Source organism: Triturus cristatus, chromosome 8 (assembly GCF_964204655.1).
Source record: "Triturus cristatus chromosome 8, aTriCri1.1, whole genome shotgun sequence".
Taxonomy (NCBI): Eukaryota; Metazoa; Chordata; class Amphibia; order Caudata; family Salamandridae; genus Triturus; species Triturus cristatus.
The window spans coordinates 1,256,319,337-1,256,341,273 of record NC_140591.1 but is presented as its reverse complement, the minus strand read 5'-3'; the positions used below and the strand labels follow the sequence as shown (position 1 = coordinate 1,256,341,273).

The 21,937-nt window shown below is 45.8% G+C and overlaps 1 protein-coding gene across 2 annotated transcripts in view; it reads right to left on the bottom strand.

Annotated features, from left to right (window-relative positions):
- The window catches only part of LOC146805677 (amine oxidase [flavin-containing] A-like), a 675,430-nt gene that overhangs the window by 54,483 nt on the left and 599,010 nt on the right, over positions 1–21,937 (bottom strand). For both annotated transcript variants that reach the window (XM_085622952.1, XM_085622951.1), the window contains one exon: positions 6,658–6,711. In XM_085622952.1, coding sequence (XP_085479078.1) covers positions 6,658–6,711 — 54 coding nt within the window. The remainder of the gene's footprint in view (positions 1–6,657; positions 6,712–21,937) is intronic.

Below are 21,937 nucleotides of genomic sequence, written 5' to 3'. Positions count from 1 at the left end.
GATCGAATGCTTCCTATGGGCTGCTCTATCTCTTGTGCCCTCTTTGAGCTTTTCAGCTCATTTCTGCAGTGGCGATTCACTCAGGTTACTGGACATGCCCTCATTTGTCATTATTTAGATGACTTTCTTTTCATTGGAGTTCAGGGTACCGGTCAGTGCCAGGGAGCTCTGCTGGCTTTTCAGACGCTGGCGCAGGAGCTGGGTGTGCCATTGGCCCCGGATAAGACAGAGGGTCCCAACACGACGATGGTTTTTCTGGGTATTGAAATAGACACCATTGCAATGGTAGCAAGGTTACCAGCGGAGAAAGTTCAAGAAATCACTGCATTTTTGTCATCTGTGATTGACGAGCGCAAGTTGGAGCTCAGGAAGGTGCAGAAGCTGTTGGGTTATCTAAACTTTGCATGCAGGGTTGTCCGGGCTGGGAGGACATTTTGCAGGAGGTTGGGCATGGCTATGTCTGGGGCTTTTCTTCCTCACCACAGAGTGCGTATTTCAGCGGCTACGAGGGCTGATCTGGCTATTTGGTTGACATTCCTAGCAGAGTTTAATGGGGTGTCTTTGTTTTTTGCGGACGAAGACATGATTTGGCAAGTGCAGATCTACTCGGATGCCTCTGGTGCGCATGGATTTGGTGTATTTTGGGAGGGCCGCTGGTGCGCGGAGAGTTGGCCACGGCATTGGATGTCGCAAGGGCGCAGTATTGCTTTTCTTGAGTTTTTTCCACTTTTGGTTGCTCTATATGTCTGGGGCGATGAGTTTCAGAATCGTTCAGTGCTTTTCCACGTTGACAATTTAACGGTGGTTCAGTTGATTAACCAGCAGAAAGCCAGGGATTTGAGAGTTTTACGCTTGCTGCGCGCTTTTATGCTCAAATGTTTACAGCTCAATGTTGTGTTTAAGGCGCGTCATATCCCGGGTGTGCATAACAGTATAGCAGACTCTCTGTCTCGTTTACAGTGGGCGAGATTTCGCAGGCTGGCTCCTGGGGCGGAACACACCAAGACGCCAATCCCGCAGTGTGTCTGGGAGTGGGGGGATTGAGACTTGCCGCTTTTGTGGAAAACTCCATAGCGGCTTCTACACGACGGAGTTATCAGCAGGCGTGGAGAGAGTTCTTGAGCTATGGTAAACTGTGTGCTGAGAATAGGGGGAGTTGGACCGATGCGCAGTTGGTGCTAGGTTTTGTGTTACACTTGATTGACAAAGGCCTCTCGCATACTACTATTTCTGGCAAGTTGGCGGGGGTTTCTTTTTACGGGCAATTGTGGTGGGGGAGGGATTTGGTTCAGGGGGTTTTGGTGAAAAGGGTCCTCAAAGGCTTAAGCAGGGTGCAGGCGGGGACAAAACAGTTACGCAGGGCGATAACTTATGATTTGCTGCAAGGAATGCTGCGGCAGTTACCTTTGGTATGTTACGATGAGTCTGAGTGCAGGCTGTTTAGATTATGTTTCTTATGGTTGTTTTTTGGGGCTTTCAGAGCCTCTGAACTGCTTGGGCTGCGTAATAGGCCGGGTATCCGCAGTGATGAGGTATTTATTGAGGGGCACAGGTTGAGCCTGTGGTTGAGAATGTCAAAAACGGATCAGCTGGGCAGGGGTAAATGGGTTTTCTTAAACCGAAGTGAGGATGGTTTGTGCTGCCCGGTAGGGGAATGGGAAAGTTTCAAGACTTCTAGTGGTTTGGCCATGGGGCTTGTGTTTTGCCACGCCTCAGGGCAGCCTATTTTGGTGGCTCAGTTGCTAGCGGTCATGAGAAAGGTGCTTCTTCTTTTGGGGGAAAACCCTTTATGTTTTGGGACACACTCTTTCCGGATCGGGGCGGCTACAGAGGCGGCCAGGTTGGGGTGGTCCTGGGCAGACATACGCCGTATTGGGAGGTGGAAGTCCAAATGTTGTGAGAAATATGTGCGGAAAGTCTCTGCATAGCTTCTCGTTTTTTCTTTGGTTAATCATTGTTTTTCTGTCTAGGTCTGGCTCCGGGGCCCGTAAGTTTGAAAAAATCGACATGGATAGTAGGACACTCCTTCGTTAAATGGGCTGCAATCTATGCCGAACAGCAGATGTGTGGGCGTTCCCTTGGACTGTGCAGTGCCAACCACGAGGTGGTATGGAAAGGAAAAGGGGGAATGCGTTGGGGGGGTTTGTTTCCGATGCTGGCCACGATGTGCTCTGGAAGGGGACCGCCACATTTGCTCATTCTTCATTTGGGTGAAAATGACCTCGTTGATTTGTCAGGGCTGTCATTAATAAAGTTGATGAAACATGATTTGGAAGTCCTCCGGGCTACCTGGGAGAGCACTCAGTTGATATGGACGGAGTTCATTACAAGGTTGCACTGGAGAGGAGCACGGCATCATGCAGCAATGGAAAAAGCGAGACGAAAGGTTAATCGCACTATGAGACATTTTTGTGAGGGTCATGGGGTGCAGGTCCTAGCTCACCCCAACATTAAATGCACGGAAGGGTATATGTTTCGGGAGGATGGGGTACATTTATCTACAATGGGGCAAGCATATTACCTGCTGGAGTTGCGGGATTTGATTGCAAAAATTTGGAAGGAACAAATATGGTGCGCTTGAAAAGGGTTTGTGCACGGCCACTAAGTTGCGGGGTGGGGCAGGAAAACTCTGTGGGTTTTCCTGGATGGCGGGGTTTTTGCTGGGGGGGTGGGCAGCCTTGAGCGGGTTAGCCTATCCTCCAACGGGGGAGGGGGAGGAGCAGTCACGTGATCAGGAAATGAGAAGTAGGGGAAAATGCACACAGGGGTCGGGATTCTGTTTAGGGGTAGGGTTTTTACATTGGGGGTTAGGTTTGGGGTGATTTGAGGACAAACTGTGGAAAGTTATTGCATTGCAAAAATTATGATTTGGCACCTGTCTTAATAAAGTGGCCTTTTTTGCTAACAAGTAAGTGGTGGTTGGTGATTTATTGTGCGAGGGGGGACCCAGGGGGTGCAGGGCGCGAGCCAGGTCTCCCCCTGGGTGGCTTCGCACAATGGAGCGGCCACCCAGGTGCCAGGGTAGAGGGTTGATTAGGGGCGCGAGGCGCGCCGAAGGTTATAAGTAGGGGGAGGCAGGGGCGGGAAAATCACTGGGCCCTCGGGAGCGGGGAGGAGGGGCTGGTTACTCTTTTGTCCCACCCACCCACCCTCTGGTTTATTAGCATTGTTTTCTTCAACAATTTTTCCTGGTGTTGGCATTACACCGACGTTCTTTTTTCCTTTTGCCACGATAAGACAGGTTTTTCTTGTGTTTTGTTTTCCCGGCTGTATAGTGTCCTGGGTAGGCGGGGTTTTTGCTGGGGGGGTGGGCAGCCTTGAGCGGGTTAGCCTATCCTCCAACGGGGGAGGGGGGGGAGCAGTCACGTGATCAGGAAATGAGAAGTAGGGGAAAATGCACACAGGGGTCGGGATTCTGTTTAGGGGTAGGGTTTTTACATTGGGGGTTAGGTTTGGGGTGATTTGAGGACAAACTGTGGAAAGTTATTGCATTGCAAAAATTATGATTTGGCACCTGTCTTAATAAAGTGGCCTTTTTTGCTAACAAGTAAGTGGTGGTTGGTGATTTATTGTGCGAGGGGGAGAGTTGCAAATCTGGTTGATGTACAGAAAGCAGACATACAAAACTTTTTAACCAGACTGTACTTCTTTTCCACCGGGCAGCAGCACAGCGCATTTTGGAGAACTAAAGACACCTCCTCCCCCTCAACATAAACCTTTCGACCAGTGTTTAAATTGTACTATAGGCGCGATTCGGTGCAGCCGGCTGAATTACTCCAGGTGCCCTCGGGGTACGTGCCTACACTGGTGGCCGTGCAGCAGCAGATCCTTCCGATTTCTGTCAAGCGTGTGGGAATAGTATTGGTGACAGAGGCCAGGTTGGACATGTTCTTAAACTTTCATTTACCAAAAGCTACATCGTTTTTGAAAAATGCAAGTTATGTAAGTGGTTGTGGTTGCTTTGTTTTTTGCCTCATCCGAGTTTGGTTACCTCGGAGCGCTGAGTCAGTTTACACTCTGGTGACCTTACATCACAGCAATGCCACGTCCGGGGTAATAGTGGGAATCCAAATAATGGACGCGTGGCCAGTAAGACGCCTGCTCCCGAGCAAACAAAACAAAGGTCATTATCACAGCATGCCGACAGGCGCCCCATGCTGCGGACCTATAATTAACTCAGCAGGTCTTCCGGAGAGGAGCACTCAACGCGCAAATGCTGTTCATGTGAAGCGCGTTCACAGACAGCAATCACAACACTGCGCGTGCCCCAGTCTGTCTCCCTTGAGAGGCATCTCGGCGACAATAGGTCTCGAGAGCGAGACCTAAAAACGTAGTATTTTGTTTTCAAGACTGTGAGGAAGACAGTTCATTGTCATTTATATACCTCAAGAGCAAATAAGAAGAGATCTAAGGCTTAAGTAAAAGAGTCTGAATACTGTACAGCCCAGAAACAAATACATTGGACAGAATATCCTTCTGACATCACCTCTATGAGACTTTGTGAGGAGATTCTATTATTTACAATATAATACGAAGAAACATCAAATTCAAACGTGCTATTAGTAAACAGGTGATTGAAGGCGCACCTAGAGTTACCAAAGGTTAACAGTCTTGCTGTGTACAGGTTTACATTCTGACCTTTTAAGATACATTGCAGAGTACAAAACAGAGAAACTGAGGAGACCTCGTTCAGTCCAGCGATACAGAGAACAATGAGGTATTTACCAACTGGTCAGCTTCAGCCTGTCGGAGATATGCTCCTCTGGCCCTCTTGGGGTAAAAGTATTAGATTTTTCGAGCACATTACATGCAGCTGACTTGGGCTTTAACTAGTTGCATTGCTTTTGGAACCTTCGTTAATAGGAAAAATATGTCAGAAAAGAGGTACTGATCAGACCGAAGAACATCTTAGAATATGGGGTCTTCTCAGAAACGATGCCACTCATAATACTCCACAGGGGTACATAGTTTGGTTGCAGTTCAAACAATCAAAGAAGCAACGCGTAGGAAGAAAATTATGAATCCATAAAATGCATTTGCAGATTTAAACTACCTATAACATTTTTCCAGTTGTAAACTGCACACGTAGCTGAAAAAAAAACGTTCCCTGTCCCTACTACAATCTCTTTTGTAGAAAGAAAGCTTTTTCCCTTGGCTCATGATGTGTTTGTGCTCTTTAGAGATTGTTGTTCATTTTTTATTTCCTCTATTTTGTATGCTTGTTCCACACAAGATGAAATGAGTTTGTAGTCTCGAATCCCACCTTTGACCGTTGTCATTAGCCAGTAGGCGCTATATTCGGCTTTTGCCGATTCCTTTAGGGGCGGCTGTGAGGTTTAAATCTGCTGTCAGAGAATTCGGGATAATGGGAGCATTCCCAGAAAAGGATTGCTTCAAACTGGGATTTTTGTTCAAAAGTGATTTGTTTATAGAGGTTCTACTTCTTTCACAGATGCTGATTTTGTTTCTCAGGTATTTAGGGGTGACCATGTATGTAGGTATTGCTGACGGTCTCATGTGCTGGGAGTCTCCATAAGTAGCAATTCCAGTCTTCAAAGAACTGAACACAATGGTTGAATCTCTTAGTTCTAGCAATGAGTCATGCAGAATGAGTTTTAAGTCTCCTTTGGGATAAAACGACTCATGTTACACATAGTTCTCATTTGGTACAGGGCACCCTTGTCTACAAGCTTTGACGCTCATGTCCAAGTCAAGGTCAGAGCCCAGGGTGGAGCCTGGAAATCTAGCTGCAGTGACCAATTGTGGTTTAACGCTAGGTTGAGCACATGATTGGCTGATTGGTTCACAGTGAATCAACAATGCATCCCAACCACTGCCAATAACCCCAAGGTGATCTAGCCCTCTTGATCTATAAAAGTGGTTGTGTCACTTATCGCATACGTTAGATAATGTATAGATGCAGTAGTTCTCAATAAACTATCACCAGCACCACTGTCATCCAGTGCTGCAGATGTGTCTGTTGTCTTTTGTGTGAGGCTGTGTCTGTTGTCCTTTGTTTGACACCGTGTGGAGACACAGACATGGATCACTCCCCTTCCACTATCACGTATCATGAAACAGGGCAATAGGGCACAGCATTCCATATTTGGAAAATGTTGGTTTTTTTCAATTTGACAAGTGTTGTAGTTGTTTGCTTAGCTAGGTGCCTTCATTATTGTACAGTTGCAGGTAAAATTCCTTGTTTTCTTCTCCGCTTTAAGATGGTTTCTTCCACCTGTATTTTTATCGGCATATCCGTGTTAAATTATTCAAATGGTGGCCAAACAATTACAATAAATGTGATAACGATGGGCTTAATAGTATTTTGGACTTGTTTTTTTAACGCACTATTTCAGCTTTAGAAAAAGATAATGAAATGATTAAAATATATCTTGAAGTCATTCAACTCGATAATCTTGCACTGTTCAGGAACATTTTCTCACACCTTACAGGAGGATCGTGACTATCCCTAAAATTATTTTGCTGCATCACAAATGGTGCTCAACAAAAAAAAGTAACAGCGGTACAACGCTTTTCGCTGCAATGACAGCATCCCATGGTTTTAAAGGAGAGCTTTATGTTACTCAAGGTAAAACCATACACAAGTGTAATTCTGTGTTCTACAATGTTAGGATGAAAAATGCCTAAAATTCTTACCTTTCTTCTTTGGTAAGGCTTGCCAGTTTCGCAGCCTTCTTGGCCAGAATAAAACTAAAGAAAATAGATAACACATTAAAAGGATATGGGTGTGCTGTTTCCAAACCTAAGGAATACATATTATATATTGGTATATTTGGCTATTTTTTAAATGTGAATATTTCAAAATACAATATCACACAAACAGCAAATCAGTTTAGATATTAACTTGTTGACATGACAGGGATGCATGGAAGTATACTGGAGTGGCACTTTTTTGTGGATTCTATACATAAGTTAAGGACAGACACCGATCTGGTGGTAGACAGACATGCTGAAGTGGTACTCTCTAAACCGCTTCAACTGTAGGTCTAGGGAAGGCCATGTAGGACTTTTTATCAAGATACACAATCAACTATAAGCTATGCTGGTATGTGTGTATATATATATATATATATCTATGTGTATTACCTACTGGCGGTCGCCAGTAGGTAGTTATAGTTAGGACCCCTTTTCCATAGGAAATCCGCAACATTCTATTTTGAATAACTTTGGCGCCGGTCGATGAATCCTCGCGAATTTCTCAAAATAGGTGGGGCGCTACGCTCCGCTCCTACCCTGAAAGTCTCGGGGGGATTCGTCAAGCGGGGGCTGAGATTAAAGGGGGGTCCCAAAACGCGTTTTTCCCATGCATTTTTCCATAGGACCTTTAGACAGAGCTACAGCCCGAACGGCTGAACAGAATTACTAGAAATTTGGCAGAGAGGTAGTCCCTATGTCAAGGAAGTGCCTTTTGTAGGTTTGGTGTAAATCTGTTCAGTAGATTCTGAGAAAATAGCCTTTAAATCAATATATATATCTGAGCCCGCTTACGGTACGCTTACCGTACGCTTACCGTACGCGTACGGTGGCGTGCACGAGCGCGATTCTGATTGGCTCTTAGATATTAGTAAACATTCGAATCGGCCGAAACCAGGAAGCGGCGTCCGCCATTTTGTCTCTCGCACTGAGTGTTATTTATCAAACATGATGCCCAAAAACATGTTACGGGGCTGTTTTGACAACTCCCTCCCACATAGTCATGTTGAGGGAGTCCCCAAACATCCCCCAAGAGCAAAAACGGTTTTATTTTTTTTTCGGCAATTTCGCCGAGTACGCTTACCGTACGCTTACCGTAAGCGTACGGTAAAAAATAGAAATAAAAAAAACACTATCCACACTTACCCCACCCCCTGTGCTTTTGGTGGCCGTAGGCCACCAAATATACAGGGCTTATTACATCAGTAAAAAACTATATTTTGGCAACATGAAATTATAAATACGAAATAAAAAAAACACTATCCACATTGACCCCACCCCCTGTGCTTTTGGTGGCCGAAGGCCACCAAATGTACAGGGCTTATTAAAGTTGATAAAAACCGTGCACGGAACGCACTGCGTTAAGTGGGCGCGCACGCCTCGAATGGCGTAAAGTAACTTAGCATTTAAAAAACCGTACAAATTCACTGAAAAAACCATAGGTTTCACACACGTTATAGTTAGGAATTAGCATTTAAAAAACCTTGCAAATTCACTGAAAAAACCATAGGTTTCACACATGTTATAGTTAGCGGAAATTTTACTGATAAAAAACCAATGAAATTGCCCCGTTATAGTTAGTGCTGGCAACTATAACTCACGCAATCTTCTGCTGATGACATATGTGTCTTTATAAAAAAAAATATTTGTAATATATGTATAGCTAAAAATGTATGGAAGAAGACATGGGCAAATAAGTGTCTAAATACAGTATTAGCATCAGCAGAGGATTGCGGTCGCGTGAGTTATAGTTGCCAGCACTAACTATAACGGGGCAATTTCATTGGTTTTTTATCAGTAAAATTTCCGCTAACTATAACATGTGTGAAACCTATGGTTTTTTCAGTGTATATATCTATATATATCTATATATATCTATATATATCTATATCTATATCTATATATATATATATATATATATATATATATATATATATATATATATATATATATATATATATGCGACCATAAAAAGTATACTAACAATAGACAGTGCATTACAGTTCATTACAGTTTGAAATTGTTAAAATAATAGCCAGTCCTTTTTGCAAAAATGCAGTTACATCACCTTGGTATTTCACATGGAAAAAAGGGATCAACACTGACACATGACAAATTCCAATAGTTTCGTTAAAATACATGTGCAAGGTGAGTACAAAACAGGAGGCAATAACTTAAAAAAGCAAGCACCAGCTAAGACCCATCAATAGTGGCAATAAGGATACAGTTAATTTAGGCAAAATTAAAAATTCATTGGATAGTCATACAGTGGTGGTTCATTATAGTTGTGTTGTAGCCAACATAGGAACAAGAAATTTACACATTTAAAACAATAAAAACTTGATTAATTTTAAAGTTAAAAGCAATAAAAAAGAATTTGAAAATAAATTAAAAAACCCAAAAAGAAAAACAGGGGCAATGTGCTGTTTGTTACTGGGCTGACATATGTACAAAGGTCCAAGGTCTACGCCACTTTGAGGTCAAGAATCGAGATACAGCAAAAACAAAGGGCTTGCAAGCGTCATAGTTTAAAACTCTAAATGCCTCTATACAATGTACAAACACTAAATTCCTACACAGTGGGATAAGCCAGCGCTTCCTTGCTGGTTTGTAGTCAGGGCAAAAAAAGATGACATGAAGCTCTGTCTCTTCCTCCCAATTACAGCTGGACACTCTCGCAGGACCGTGTTTGACCATTTACAGGATAAAACCCAGAGCGGCAAGGTGTTCAGTCTGAACTGTACATATAATTTTCTTGCCAGGAATGGATAAATGTCATCTAAAAAAGGCTCAAATAAATACTCATCTTTCAGGGATAAAAATGTAACCGTCAAGTGTCCTATGGATGGGCTCCTTTGCACCTCTGCTAGCTTACTCATTCGGTAGGCTTTTACCACTTTGGAACGTGAGATTGCAGAACACGCTTCCTCTGGATTACTCCACAGGCATGGTTTTCCCAGCCTATTACATACTTTTTTTTTATATGAATGAACCAAGGGATTTTTGCTGCTCTTGGAAAGCTCAGCATCTCTTTTAATTCCTCTCTATAAACTGCCAATTCCGGGGTCACCCATAATCTGTGCCAAAAGCTTAGGGGTCGGAGACCTATCTCCTCCCCAATAGGTCTAATTCCTAGGTCCAGCCATAGGGGGATGAGGGGGGTGCTGAAGGGGAGACCTAGAATCTTTCTCATAAAACTGTTTTCTACTTTACTCATGTCTCCCACAAAAACAGTGCCCCCATAATTCAGCCCCATACATTGTCGCAGCCCTGGCTTGCACCTTATAGATCTCCACTATAGGCCCAGCAGGTTTGGAGGGAGCATTTCTCAATAGTTTAGTAATTTCTCACAGTAGTCTGGGATCGCTTGGTTTTAGCAAATTGTGGGCCCCACTCCATGTTTTCTGTCAGGGTGACCCCTAGGTATTCGAATACCGTCACCCTATCCAGCATGATGCCATCTAAACAGGGGTTGGGACGAGATGTCTTAGGTGGATTGAAGACCATAAACTTTGTCTTCTGAGTATTGATCTCCAACCCCCTGTTGTTAGAAAAGATGGCAAAGCTATCCAAGACCCTCTGGATGCTCATGGGGGATTTCGACATTAGAAGGGTGTCCTCAGCAAACATCATTGCTGGGACCTTGGTACCTGCAGTTTAGGGGCGTCATTATCCCTTACCCCGGTAAGTTGGGCAATCAGTGCATTGACAAAGAGGTAAAAGAGGGTGGGTGCGGACACACAGCCCTGCCCTACTTCCCTTTCAAATGGGAATCGGGGAGTCAGGTCGCCTCGTTTCCCACACCTTACCTAGGCAAAATTGCCTTTGTGCAGTTTTATAAGTATGCTCAGGAGGTAAGGGGGAATCCCCAAATCTATAAGTACCTCCCATAACTTTTCCCTGGGCACCAGTTCAAAGGCCGTCTTAGGATTCACGAAAATCAAGTAGAGGCTGCCACCCTCCATTCTCTCCGTTTTCAATATAAGTTGAAGTCTATTATATTTGATCAACGGTGGGCGTGTTCTTCCTGAATCCGGCCAGATATGGGCTTAATATCTCATGATCTTCCATCCACCCCTGAAGGCGATCAATAATTACCTGTGCAAAGAGTTTTTGTGTGACGTCAATCAAACTGATCGGTCTGTAGTTAACTGACAGGAGAGATGAGCCTTTTTAAAAAACTGGGACTATTTCTGCCCCTGCCTAGGTTTCAGGGATCGACATACCCTTCATGATAGCTGTTAGATCTGGGGGTCTCTAGTTGGCAGGGTATGTACCACTGTCCAAGTAGGGACCCTTGCTTCTAGTCAGGGAAAGGGGGATACACTGTTAGGATAACCCCTGCTCACCCTCTAGGTAGCTTTGCTTGAGCAGTCTAGGCTATCAAAGGCAATGGGTAAAGTATTTGTACCAACACTCACAGTAACACAGTAAAAACACCACAGATTTACTCTACACCAGTTTTAGAAAAATAAGGTATCTTTACTAAAAACTTCACAAGACCAAATACTACAGAAAAACCAACATACAATTAAAAAAGGTTACTTTAAAGACAGTTCAAGAGTTTGTAGAAAGTACTCCAGGATGTAAAAATCCATGTCCTGCACAATGCGACTCTCAATGCACAAAATGCGACACTCTCGTGCCCAACAGTACCTGTAGTTGCGCTAAGGTTCCCAAAAGCTATAACAATGAAGATGGCAAAGGCGATGCGATACTCCTGAGACCTTGGGGAGGCTTTGCAGCAGCCCTGCTTCACGCAGCAGAGGTGGATGCGCCAGCTCCGATCTGTAGGGGGAGGATGCGATGACTTTGGCTTTCGTTGCGTAGGTTTCTTAGGAGGAAGCTTCACGCACAGGTACGGTGCGACGCTCTTCAATGGGGCGCGATGCGCGGCGCAGCGTTGACTTCTGACACCGCAACCCTCGATGCGCCACGGAACGGGACTCTGCGTCGACGCACGCAGCGACTGGATACTTTCACGCACCGGCAGTGGTGCGGCCCGCAAACTGGTTCTGCGACGACCTTCGCAGTGTCAGGAATCTTCACGCACCGGGACGATGCTCGACACACTCGGCGATGCGGGGACTCCGGGTGCTGCGATGACGCCGCGATGAAACTCTTCTCGCACTCTCGATCTTGCGACTCGCAATCGGATGATGCGACCCTCAAACGGATGATGCAATGGGTACCAGTTACTCTTGTTCACGATTTCTGCTTTCCAGCTCCCAAACACAGCAAAACGACCTCCTGAGGCCCCAAGACTAGGCAAGCACTCCGAGGCAGGTCAGAACTCCCTCAGCAGAGTTCCAGGGGAGCTGGTGGAGAAGTCCTTTTTTTCTTGGGACTTCTTAACAGGGAGCCAGCTCTCCTCAGGCCCTTGGAGATCAGAATTTAAAGAAGGGGACACAGCAGAGTCCTTCCCCTCTCCTTGGCAGCAAAGCAAAACAGCAAGCAGGCAGTCTTCTCCTCTTCAGTTCCTTCCAGCTTTCTCCTTGGAAGAGGTTCCTTCTTAGTTCCACAGTGATCTAAAGTTTAGGTGTCTGGGGTCCTCTTCTTATACCCCTCCAAGTCTTTGTCTCTCTTTGTTTCATTGGGGGGATTTCCCTGCTCAAACCGGTTCCTGGGTGTGCTCTGCCCTGGAGCACCTGGTTCCTTTCAGAGTGAGGGGCAGGGTCGTTAGACGCTCAGCAGGAGGTGGAGCCTTCTTTGTGCTGGCAGAGTCCTCAGCCTGGCCAGCAGGGGGTAGAGCCGGCATTGTGCTGGCAGAGGCAGCCCTACTCAAACCCAGGGGCTACTCCTCCCACCCATCTAGAGCAGATCTCCCTATTCACCCTGCTGCTGACTCATCCAGGCTCCTGAAGCCACCTAGCCCATCACATGACACCAGTCAGCCAATCTGCACACAGGCACACAGGAAGGTTAAACAGGAGAATAGCTACTTTCTAAAAAGTGATATTCTCACACAGTGAATTTAAAAACCATCTTTCTAAAAAGATGTATAATTAAATTCTGAACACAAAGATACCAAACTTGGATTTTCTATCTTGCCTTTAGGGGAAGATAGGCATGTAAACAGCCTCCCCCATTCTTTCCAATGGGCAAGATAGCCTCTCAGCAGTGAAAAACGACAGTGGCTGTAATTCACTACCAGGGCATGTTACACACCTCAGTACATGCCCTACCTTTCAGATACACTGCACCCAGCCTAGGGGGGTACCTAGGGCCACCATAGGGATGCCTTACATGTACAGAAGGGGAAGGATAAGGCCTGGTCAGTGGTTGCACTGGCCTGGTCGACATGGCAGTCCTGGACTGCACATAGGCACTGCAAGCAGGCCTAAGACATCATTTTAGCACTACTCCTGTGGGTGGCAAAACCAGTGCTGCAGCCCACTAGTAGCATTTGTACTACCAGCCCTGGCACTCTCAGTGCACTTTACTAGGGCCTTGCAGGTAGAACAAATATGCCAAACATGTATAGCCAATTACATCACAATTTCCCTAGGGAGCACTTGCACCTTGACACTGATCAGCAGTGGCAAAGTGCCCAAAGCATCTATACCAGTAAAAACGACATCCAGCATAGCATCAAAAATACAGGAGGTAGAGGCAAAAAGTCAGGGGTAACCACGCCAAAAGATGCCAGGTCTAACAATAGCATTAAATAGAACCTGTAGATAGGGTCCCCAGATTTTCGGTTTGCCCCGGAAGAGATCCCCCGGAATCTCAACGAATCCGGGTGCTTTACCAGGGGAGAGCTTATTTATCGCATTTTCAACCTCTAACAGAGTAAACTCGATAGCTTCTACATGATTATACCTAAGTAGAATTACGGGTGGGTCAACATGGGGGCCGGGTACTTTCTTTGTAGTGTATAAGGCCTGAAAGTGCTCTTCCCAGGCTTCTGCTGCTATATTAAGTTCTAATGCTGGCTTACCCTCACTACTGCCCATGCTAACTACGGACCAGAACTCCTTTAGATCTTTGGTAGATAGGGCAGTTTTTAAAGCGTCCCATCCATTCATTTCCCACGTCTCTTTCGCTAGCCGTGTTTAATGAGTGGCTTGTCTTTGGCTTTGATGGCCTCCTCTCTAGTCCGTTTGGCCTTGCGGCAACTATCATTAAACCATGATCGATTAGCCTTTTTTTCCCCTTAGTGCGAGACTCTGGATAAAGTACATCAGCTAGCTTAGATATCAACCCTGCATGTAGATCTGCAATTTTATTGAAGGGAACAGCGGTACTCATTGCTACTGTCGCTTCTCCTAGTTCTATTGGGATCAGGACTACTGCTGCATATAGTGCAGACAGCTTTCCCAGTGCCTGCTGTATTGCCCCTCATTTGATTCTTTTCCTATTATTGGACAGCGTTAATCTGTATCTACATGGGTACTGGTGGCCAAAGCACTTTCTGGGTCTGGGAATTCCAATACCAGAGATAAAGCATTGTGATCGCTATCATGGAGTGAAAGAACAACAAAATTGAGAATTCTGTGCCATATGCTAGTCTCCACTAGAATGTAATCAAGGAGAGAAGCTTGGCCTACTTTGTTAAATGTTGGGTTCCCTGGTGTGTCCGAGACTGTGCAACCGTTACATGCTCTCAAGGAGTGGGTCAGTGTAAGTGCATTAATCTGGGTTGCCAGCGGGGACCAGGCCTTTATTGGTGGAATTTGTGGCCCAGGAATTAACCAATGTGCATCCTCCTCAGTAGGGATTGTGTCAGTCATATCTGGTAGAGGCTCACATTGACAATTAAAGTCTCCCCCCACTATCACCCATATATTTGGGGGAACGGTAGAAAGAAAAGAGCTCAGTTGGTCAAAAGTTGGAGATTCCTTGCTCGCACTGACAGGGCTGTAGTAAATGTTGATAAGAGCCAGTTCCAGCTTGGTGGGAAAGCTAAGTACTACACATTGGATATCATTGGACACGGAGTCCAGCTGTTTGGCTTTACAACCAAGGTGTGAGGCTACCCAAATGCATAGACCCCCAGACGGTCTACCTCTCCCTCCCGAGGTGGCTGGGATGGTAAATGACGCAAACCCCACCCTAAAAGAATCTTGCCGCGCCCACGTTTCCTGGAACCGGCAAATATCGAACTGGTCCACAAAAAGACCCCGGCCAGGACAGGACAATTTACTTTTCAAGCCAGCAACATTCCAGGATAAGACCTTTAGCTTCTTTCCTAGATTCTGTTTACCAGTAAGGACCTCAGGAACATGGCTGTCTGGTATTTGAGTGCCCCCTGATAAGACCAATGGGAGGTTACCAGATATCCTAGTAGGTTGTTTTGTCACCACATCACTGGGTTTTGAAAGATCAAGGGTTAGAGAGGCTGATAGGCCTGAGAGCTCTACTCTTGGCTCTGTCATGTCACCATCTACCTGCTGTGTTATCATGGCCAAATCCTGTGTATCTGTCCCTACCCCAGGGCTACTGTACTGACCTTGTTGGTCCCAGCTGGCCTCCTTGGATTCACCGTAATACCCCGTAGGTCTCATCCCCGGGTCTGTTCCCTCTCTCTCTGTTTGTCAATCCACTTCTTCAAGGCCCTCAAATCTGTTTCTTACAGATATATTAAAGAGCAGGGGTCTGAAAGAGGGTTACCTACAGTCGTTATTCTATTGGTACAGTGGCCCTCTGCCAGAATCTGAAGAGATACTAGCCCTTTCTGGTATATGGCAGCAGGAGTAAAAGTGGTCCAGTTGTAGCGCTTGAATCTCAGTGTGGGACTTTGGGGAGCTGTGTTTCTGGCTTAATAGCCAGCATACAGTCTGGGGATTTCTAAAATGTATAACTACACAGTCTCCCTGCTTCGTCTTAGGACTATTTCCCACCCAACCAACTCTACGGACCATTAAATTTTCTTACTCTTAGGTGCCCCTCCACTTACTTGCTTGCGCTTCCCAATCTTACGTGAAGTAAGGGTAGCACCCCCCTTACGAATTTCTGTTTCAGGGGCGACTTCTTGTCGCTGAGATGACCAGGGGATGTTTATTTGAGGTGAGGAAGATGGAGTGGGGGGTTTGGAAGCAGATTGATCTATCAGCGGAAGAAAAAGATCTGTGGTTAGAGACAGGCTTTCGGTGAGTTCTATTTCTGAAGTTGCCCTCTGTCACATTCTATCAATAGAGGTCGGGGTAGCAAGGAAGAGGTGGTTGTTTGTGGGCGAGACTGCTTGACAGCACAAGTATGTTACCCCATTGTAAGACTAGGGCAAGACTAAAATGTCCCTCTTGCTGGGACCCACAACACTCCCACTTAGGCCTAATCTATCACCAATGTATTAGAGCATACAGGAATACAGTTGCTGATTAAATGACTATAAACTAAGCATGCAGAGATCAATAAGGAATTTATCAAAAAGGGGGCAGAAAATCAATCCAGTCTGTTATAGTAGAAAAGGTGGGATGCAAGACTCTTCCCAGAAGCAGTCTGAAAGTCTTTACTGCATATGCTTGCCCCCGTTTACTTTCAGGGAATCCACTGGAACAGATGACAAATTTCAGTGCGGAACGGGCATTGGATCGTAGAAAAAAACTAGCAATGTCTTACCCGAAATGTTCCAAGGGAACAAGGCCAAGAGAGGTGGCCCTGCCCTGCCTCTTCCTGGCAATGATGGGCAAGGACGGGCCCATATATATATCAGCCTAGTTTTTGGAATGTTGCCCAAAACAAGTTTGAAAATGGCTATGACAAGGAAAAGAAAAAGTGAAAACGAAAATGCAGCCTCTGCAGTCAGAGACACTGCCTGGATTGTAAAGACTATCTCAGTATAACTGCTCAGTGGGATTAGTCGTCTATAGTTTGATTCTTAGTAACATTATCTTGTGCATTTGTAAAGCTCACCCATTGGGGTATCTTGGTGCTAAATAGCAGATGTCTATTGTTACAAAACTCAAAGGTATTAATTTTACAGACACAAGGCTGAGTGGACCCACTGGGATTTGAATCTGCGACCATGAGGTAATGTAGTAGTACACCGAGCAACCAGACTCAGCTATACAGAACTGAGACAGCCTGGACAGCTATGTGTTTCAGATGCAAAAGCTAGGGTTGGATTGGCCTACAGGGCAATCAGGCACAGGCCGACAGGCGGGTCTGGCAAGTCAGTGTATGGGTCATTGTTTTGGCCATGTGGGAAATTGGGTTGTTGGTTGAGTGAGGTGAAACACTACTCAAGCAACAGCCACAATCCTTGACAGGGCAAACCACATAATTCACTAAATTATCATGTGCTTAACCCTCTGGTAGCTTGGCACAAAAGCATTCAGGCTTAATTCTGAGGCAATGTGTAAAGTATTTATGCAGCACTCACACAGTATTATAGTGAAAACAGAGCACAAGAAAAATCCCACACTAATTTAGTAAAATAGATTCAAATTTATTAATTAAATTAGTGACACCAAAATGACAAAAATCCAATTGGTAGAATCGGAGATATGCAATTGCAAAGATTTAAGGAAAGTATAGTGCCTAAAAGCACAAAGCCCCACTCGCAGTTTTCTGGTCGTGCAAGACTGGGTAAAAGTCACAAGTCCAGGCCGACTGCGATGGAATGCAGGCCGGACACAGAAACCAGGCTAGACCAGTTGAAAAAGTTACCTTTTAAATTCCAGTGCGAAGAGTTCCGTTCGGGCTGGAGGAGGCTGCGAAGGGCATCGCTGATATTCGTCGGTGTGGTGCAAAAAGCAGGAGGGTCAATGCAGATGGTTGTCACTGTAGCATGAAGATCCTGCCAGGCATCATGGATGGTCGTTGCTGGAGTTTCAGGTTGGTGTTTACCGCGAGCTGTTTATGCTGTGGCACGAAATGCAGAGCTTGTTTTGCTAGTTCTAACTGGTGGTCGCTATAGCACAAAGAGTTGAATCCACTCGAGGTTCCATTGGCGGTTGATACAGGCAACAAGATCTTGGCACAAATGATGCCACACCAAGGACCCAGGACTTGAGGTACACCTTTTGGGGATTAGGAGCTCACTGTAGCATAAGCGAGCACTTGCTCAGGCAGGTTCAGTGCCGCAGGTGAACTGGGCAGGTGCAGATAGCCCTCTGGAGATTGCTGTGTCCAGGTAGCTCAGAACTGAATGTGAGTAAGCTGATTCTTGGAATCACTTCATCCTGGGAAGAAGGGTGAAGGCCCAGTCATCTTTCTCAGATAACAGGGCAGCCCTCAAGCAGCAGGGTAGTCCTCTGGCAGAAGGGCACTCCATTTTCTGTAGTAGCCACAGGTCCAGAAGTGTACTGAAGAGTGTGTCTGAGGGTCTATGTTCTACACCTGCCTCTCTCTCCTGGTCCTGGTCCCAGTCTGTCTGCAAGCACATTAGGTTAGTGCGAAGTCTTTTGTGTGTCAGAATTGTGACTTAAATTACGACATTACCATTAAAGAGAGTTGTAAATTACAATTACAGACACCAAACATAGCATTCTTACCTGCTCCCAAACAAACATTATCACTTACTAAACGTTATATAATGGAAGAGATAGGCCTTCCAATAAAGAAAATGAATTTGAGAGTTTTTCACTAACAGGACATGTAAAACATAAAAGCATAGGTCCAACTTTTTAAATACAATACACTCTGCCATGTGGGCTGTTTAGGGGCTACTTTAGAGGAGACCTATGTGTATTAAAAAGCAATGTTTAGGCCTGGCAAATGGTTTATTTGCCAGGTCAAAATGGTAGTATAGAACTGCACACCCCGGCTGCCATGACAGGCCTGAGAAAGTTTTTAAAGGGCTACTTAGTAGGTGGCACTATAAGTACTGGAGGCCCACTAGTAGCATGTAATTTGCCAGCCCTCGGTATATGGCATACCATTTTATTAGGGACTTACCAGTAAATTAAATATGCCAATTGGGTGTAAACCAATTTTACCATGCTTACAGGAGTCAGCACAAGCACTTTAGCACTGGTTAATAGTGGTAATGTGTGAAGAATCCTAGAACCAACAAAAACTAATTAAGCTAAACAGGAGGAGTGAAGGTAAAACATTTTGGGGGAACCACGCCAAGAATGTCATGTCTAACACGCCGATTGTGGGCCTGTTATTTGGTCTGCTGGTCTGGATTTTACTGCTGATTTACTTCTTATTAAAATAAATATTTCCTGCAGCAAGCTCAAATCGTTGCAGTCCTCAATACTTTGCAAAACACTTATACAGCATGTATTTAAAAGTACAAAACTGCTCCAACCGCAAACATTGGCTATTATAGTTCACTAACTGAGGACACGTTTATTTTGGTGCATGAGACTATTTTCTCTCATAGTTGGACCCTGGCTAATACTGCTATTGAGGGCTTAACCTACACAGCAGATGTCTACAGAGGTCATCTGTGATAAGATGATATGCAGCATGGCGTCTCTTGCCTGAAGCAAAATCTGCTGCATATTAACCTGGCACTGGCCCACCCCTTCTCTGTACACAAGTGTTGTGCAACTAGGAAGATGCTTTCTTGCATTCTAGGGCATCCACCCAGTAAGGAGTTTGCAGTATAAGACAAAGGCTAGTGTCACTACCTACTTGGCCCCAGAATGCCTTGCTTGATATTCTGTAATCTCTAACCCTGCTATTGACTGACTGGAAAGGACACAACTCTGTCCTCCAAGCACCCCAAGACGGTTAGGAAAGTACTTCACAAAAACTATGTTTGTCTTGAGTGTTCTCTGTGCACAGTATGCAGGTAAAACTAATAACATCCCATTTTATTGTGCTCTAGGCATTAGTGCGTTGGTTTCTTAAGGGGCAAGTAGTGCATTGTGCTTTGACTCTGGCAGGCTGCCAGCCAGTGCACATACTCACCACATCTGTGTGAGTATTTTTAAGTCACAAAGGAATGCACACACTGAAGAGCAATCATGGATATTCCATGGACCTTTTATCCCTCAGACTGATCTTAGCAAGTGCAGGGAAATGCAGAAAGCAAAGAGACCTTATATTCATCATGGCCTGATAGATATTAATTTTCTTTACCAGCTGTATATTTAGAGGGAAAGAAATAGGCAAAACGGCATTTCAGAGGATGGGCTCTTTAAGACCCACCTACTAGTATTGCATGTTCTGCAATGGTGTACTTGCACATGTGTGTAGCGATTCTGGGTGATTGGAGTCTAGGTGATCTGTTGATGTTGTAGTTACTTTTGTTTCACAATTTTTCGAGTTCAGTCAGATTGAATAGTGGCCGGACAAAATTGTTTAGGCTTATGTACTGTTTAGTTAAACTGGATAATGACTGGCCATTTCCTGTTAGGGATCTTTCTTGCAGATTATGTGCATGGATGTGAATGCCCAAGAAAACTACAATTTATTTTGTTACACTGAGGTGTAAAGTTGGCCATTGCTTGGTTTTAGGTGGTTGCTATGTTTCAAGGTCCATTTGTGCAGATTTGATGAATTTTATGCACATGGTAATTCTCCTCTAAACTCCTTCAGGATGGTTAAAGTGCATTGCTGTGAATGGGTTGGTATATCTTGATATACCTTTCAGTCAATCAATCAATCATCAATCATAGTACTTATAAAGCGCCCTACTTACCCGTGAGGGTCTCAAGGCGCTGAGGGGGGGGGGCCGCTACTGCTCAAAGAGCCAGGTCTTGATGAGTCTTCTGAAGGTGATCAGGTCTTGGGTCTGTCGTAAGTGGGTAGGGAGGGTGTTCCACGTTTTGGCGCCGAGGAAGGAGAAGGATCTGCCGCCGTAGGACATTCGTTGGATGCAGGGGACAGCGGCGAGGGCAAGGCTGGCGGAGCGGATCTGGCTGGTGGGGGTATAGAAGCTGAGTCTGCTGTTGAGGTAGGCTGGTCCGGTATTGTGGAATGCTTTGTGAGCGTGGGTGAGCATCTTGAAGGTGATCCTCTTGTCGACGGGGAGCCAGTGTAGGTCTCTCAGGTGGGGGGTGATGTGGCTGCAGCGATGGACATTGAGGATCAGTCGGGCGGAGGCGTTTTGGATGCGTTGCAGTCGTCGCAGGTGTTTGGCTGGGATTCATGCGTAGAGTGCGTTGCCGTAGTCCAACCTTCTGCTGACGAGGGCCTGTGTCACCGTTCTTCTTGTTTCGGTGGGGATCCACTTGTAGATCCTGCGGAGAATGTGGAGGGTGTTGTAGCAGGAGGAGGAGAAGGCGTTGACCTGCTTTGACATGGAGAGGGAGGAGTCAAGGATGATTCCTAGGTTGCGTGCATGGTGGGTGGGTGTCGGTGCTATTCCCAGCGTGGTCGGCCACCAGGAGTCGTCCCAGGCTGAGGGGGTGGATCCGAGGATGAGGACTTCCATCTTGTCTGAGTTCAGCTTCAGTCGGCTGCCTCTCATCCATTCGGCGACGGCCTTCATTCCCTCGTGGAGGTTGATTTTGGCGGTGTGTGGGTCCTTGGTGAAGGAGAGGATGAGCTGGGTGCCGTCAGCGTAGGAGATGATGTTGAGGTCGTGCTGGCGTGCGACGTGAGCGAGGGGGGCCATGTAGACATTGAACAGCGTCGGGCTGAGGGATGAGCCCTGGGGTATGCCGCAGATGATGTCGGTGGCTTCGGAACGGAAGGGGGGGAGGCGGACGCTCTGGGTTCTGCCGGAGAGGAAGGATGTGGTCCAGTCCAGGGCCTTCTCTTGGATTCCAGCTTCTTGGAGGCGTGTCTTTAGTGTGCGGTGGCAGACCATGTCGAAGGCGGCTGACAGGTCCAGGAGAATAAGGGCTGATGTTTCGCCGTTGTCTAGTTGGATTCTGATGTCATCTGTGGCGGCATTGAGGGCTGTCTCGGTGCTGTGGTTTTTTCAGAATCCGGACTGGGATGGGTCTAGGATGTCGTTGTCCTCGAGGTAGCGGGTCAGTTGTGTGTTGATGATTTTCTCGATAACCTTTGCCGGGAACGGGAGCAGGGAGATAGGCCAGAAATTCTTGAGGTCCTTGGGGTCCGCCATGGGCTTCTTGAGAAGGGCGTTGATTTTGGCGTGCTTCTAGCTATCTCGAAGGAGATGTTGATTACTTTCCGTAGTTGGGGTGCGATGGCTGCGTCTGCTTTGTTGAATATGTTTCAGGAGTTGTTATATTTTATCTACTGTCCCGCCACCCATTTGTTAGATAGAAGCGTATGAATATTTCGAAGTAGACAGCAAATGCCATCTGGGACAACATGTGGGGCTCTTTCTCTTGCCCCCCTCCCTCCACAGCACACATATTACCTTTTCAAATCAATGAACCTGTGTGCTGTGCGGATTACACTTAGGTAA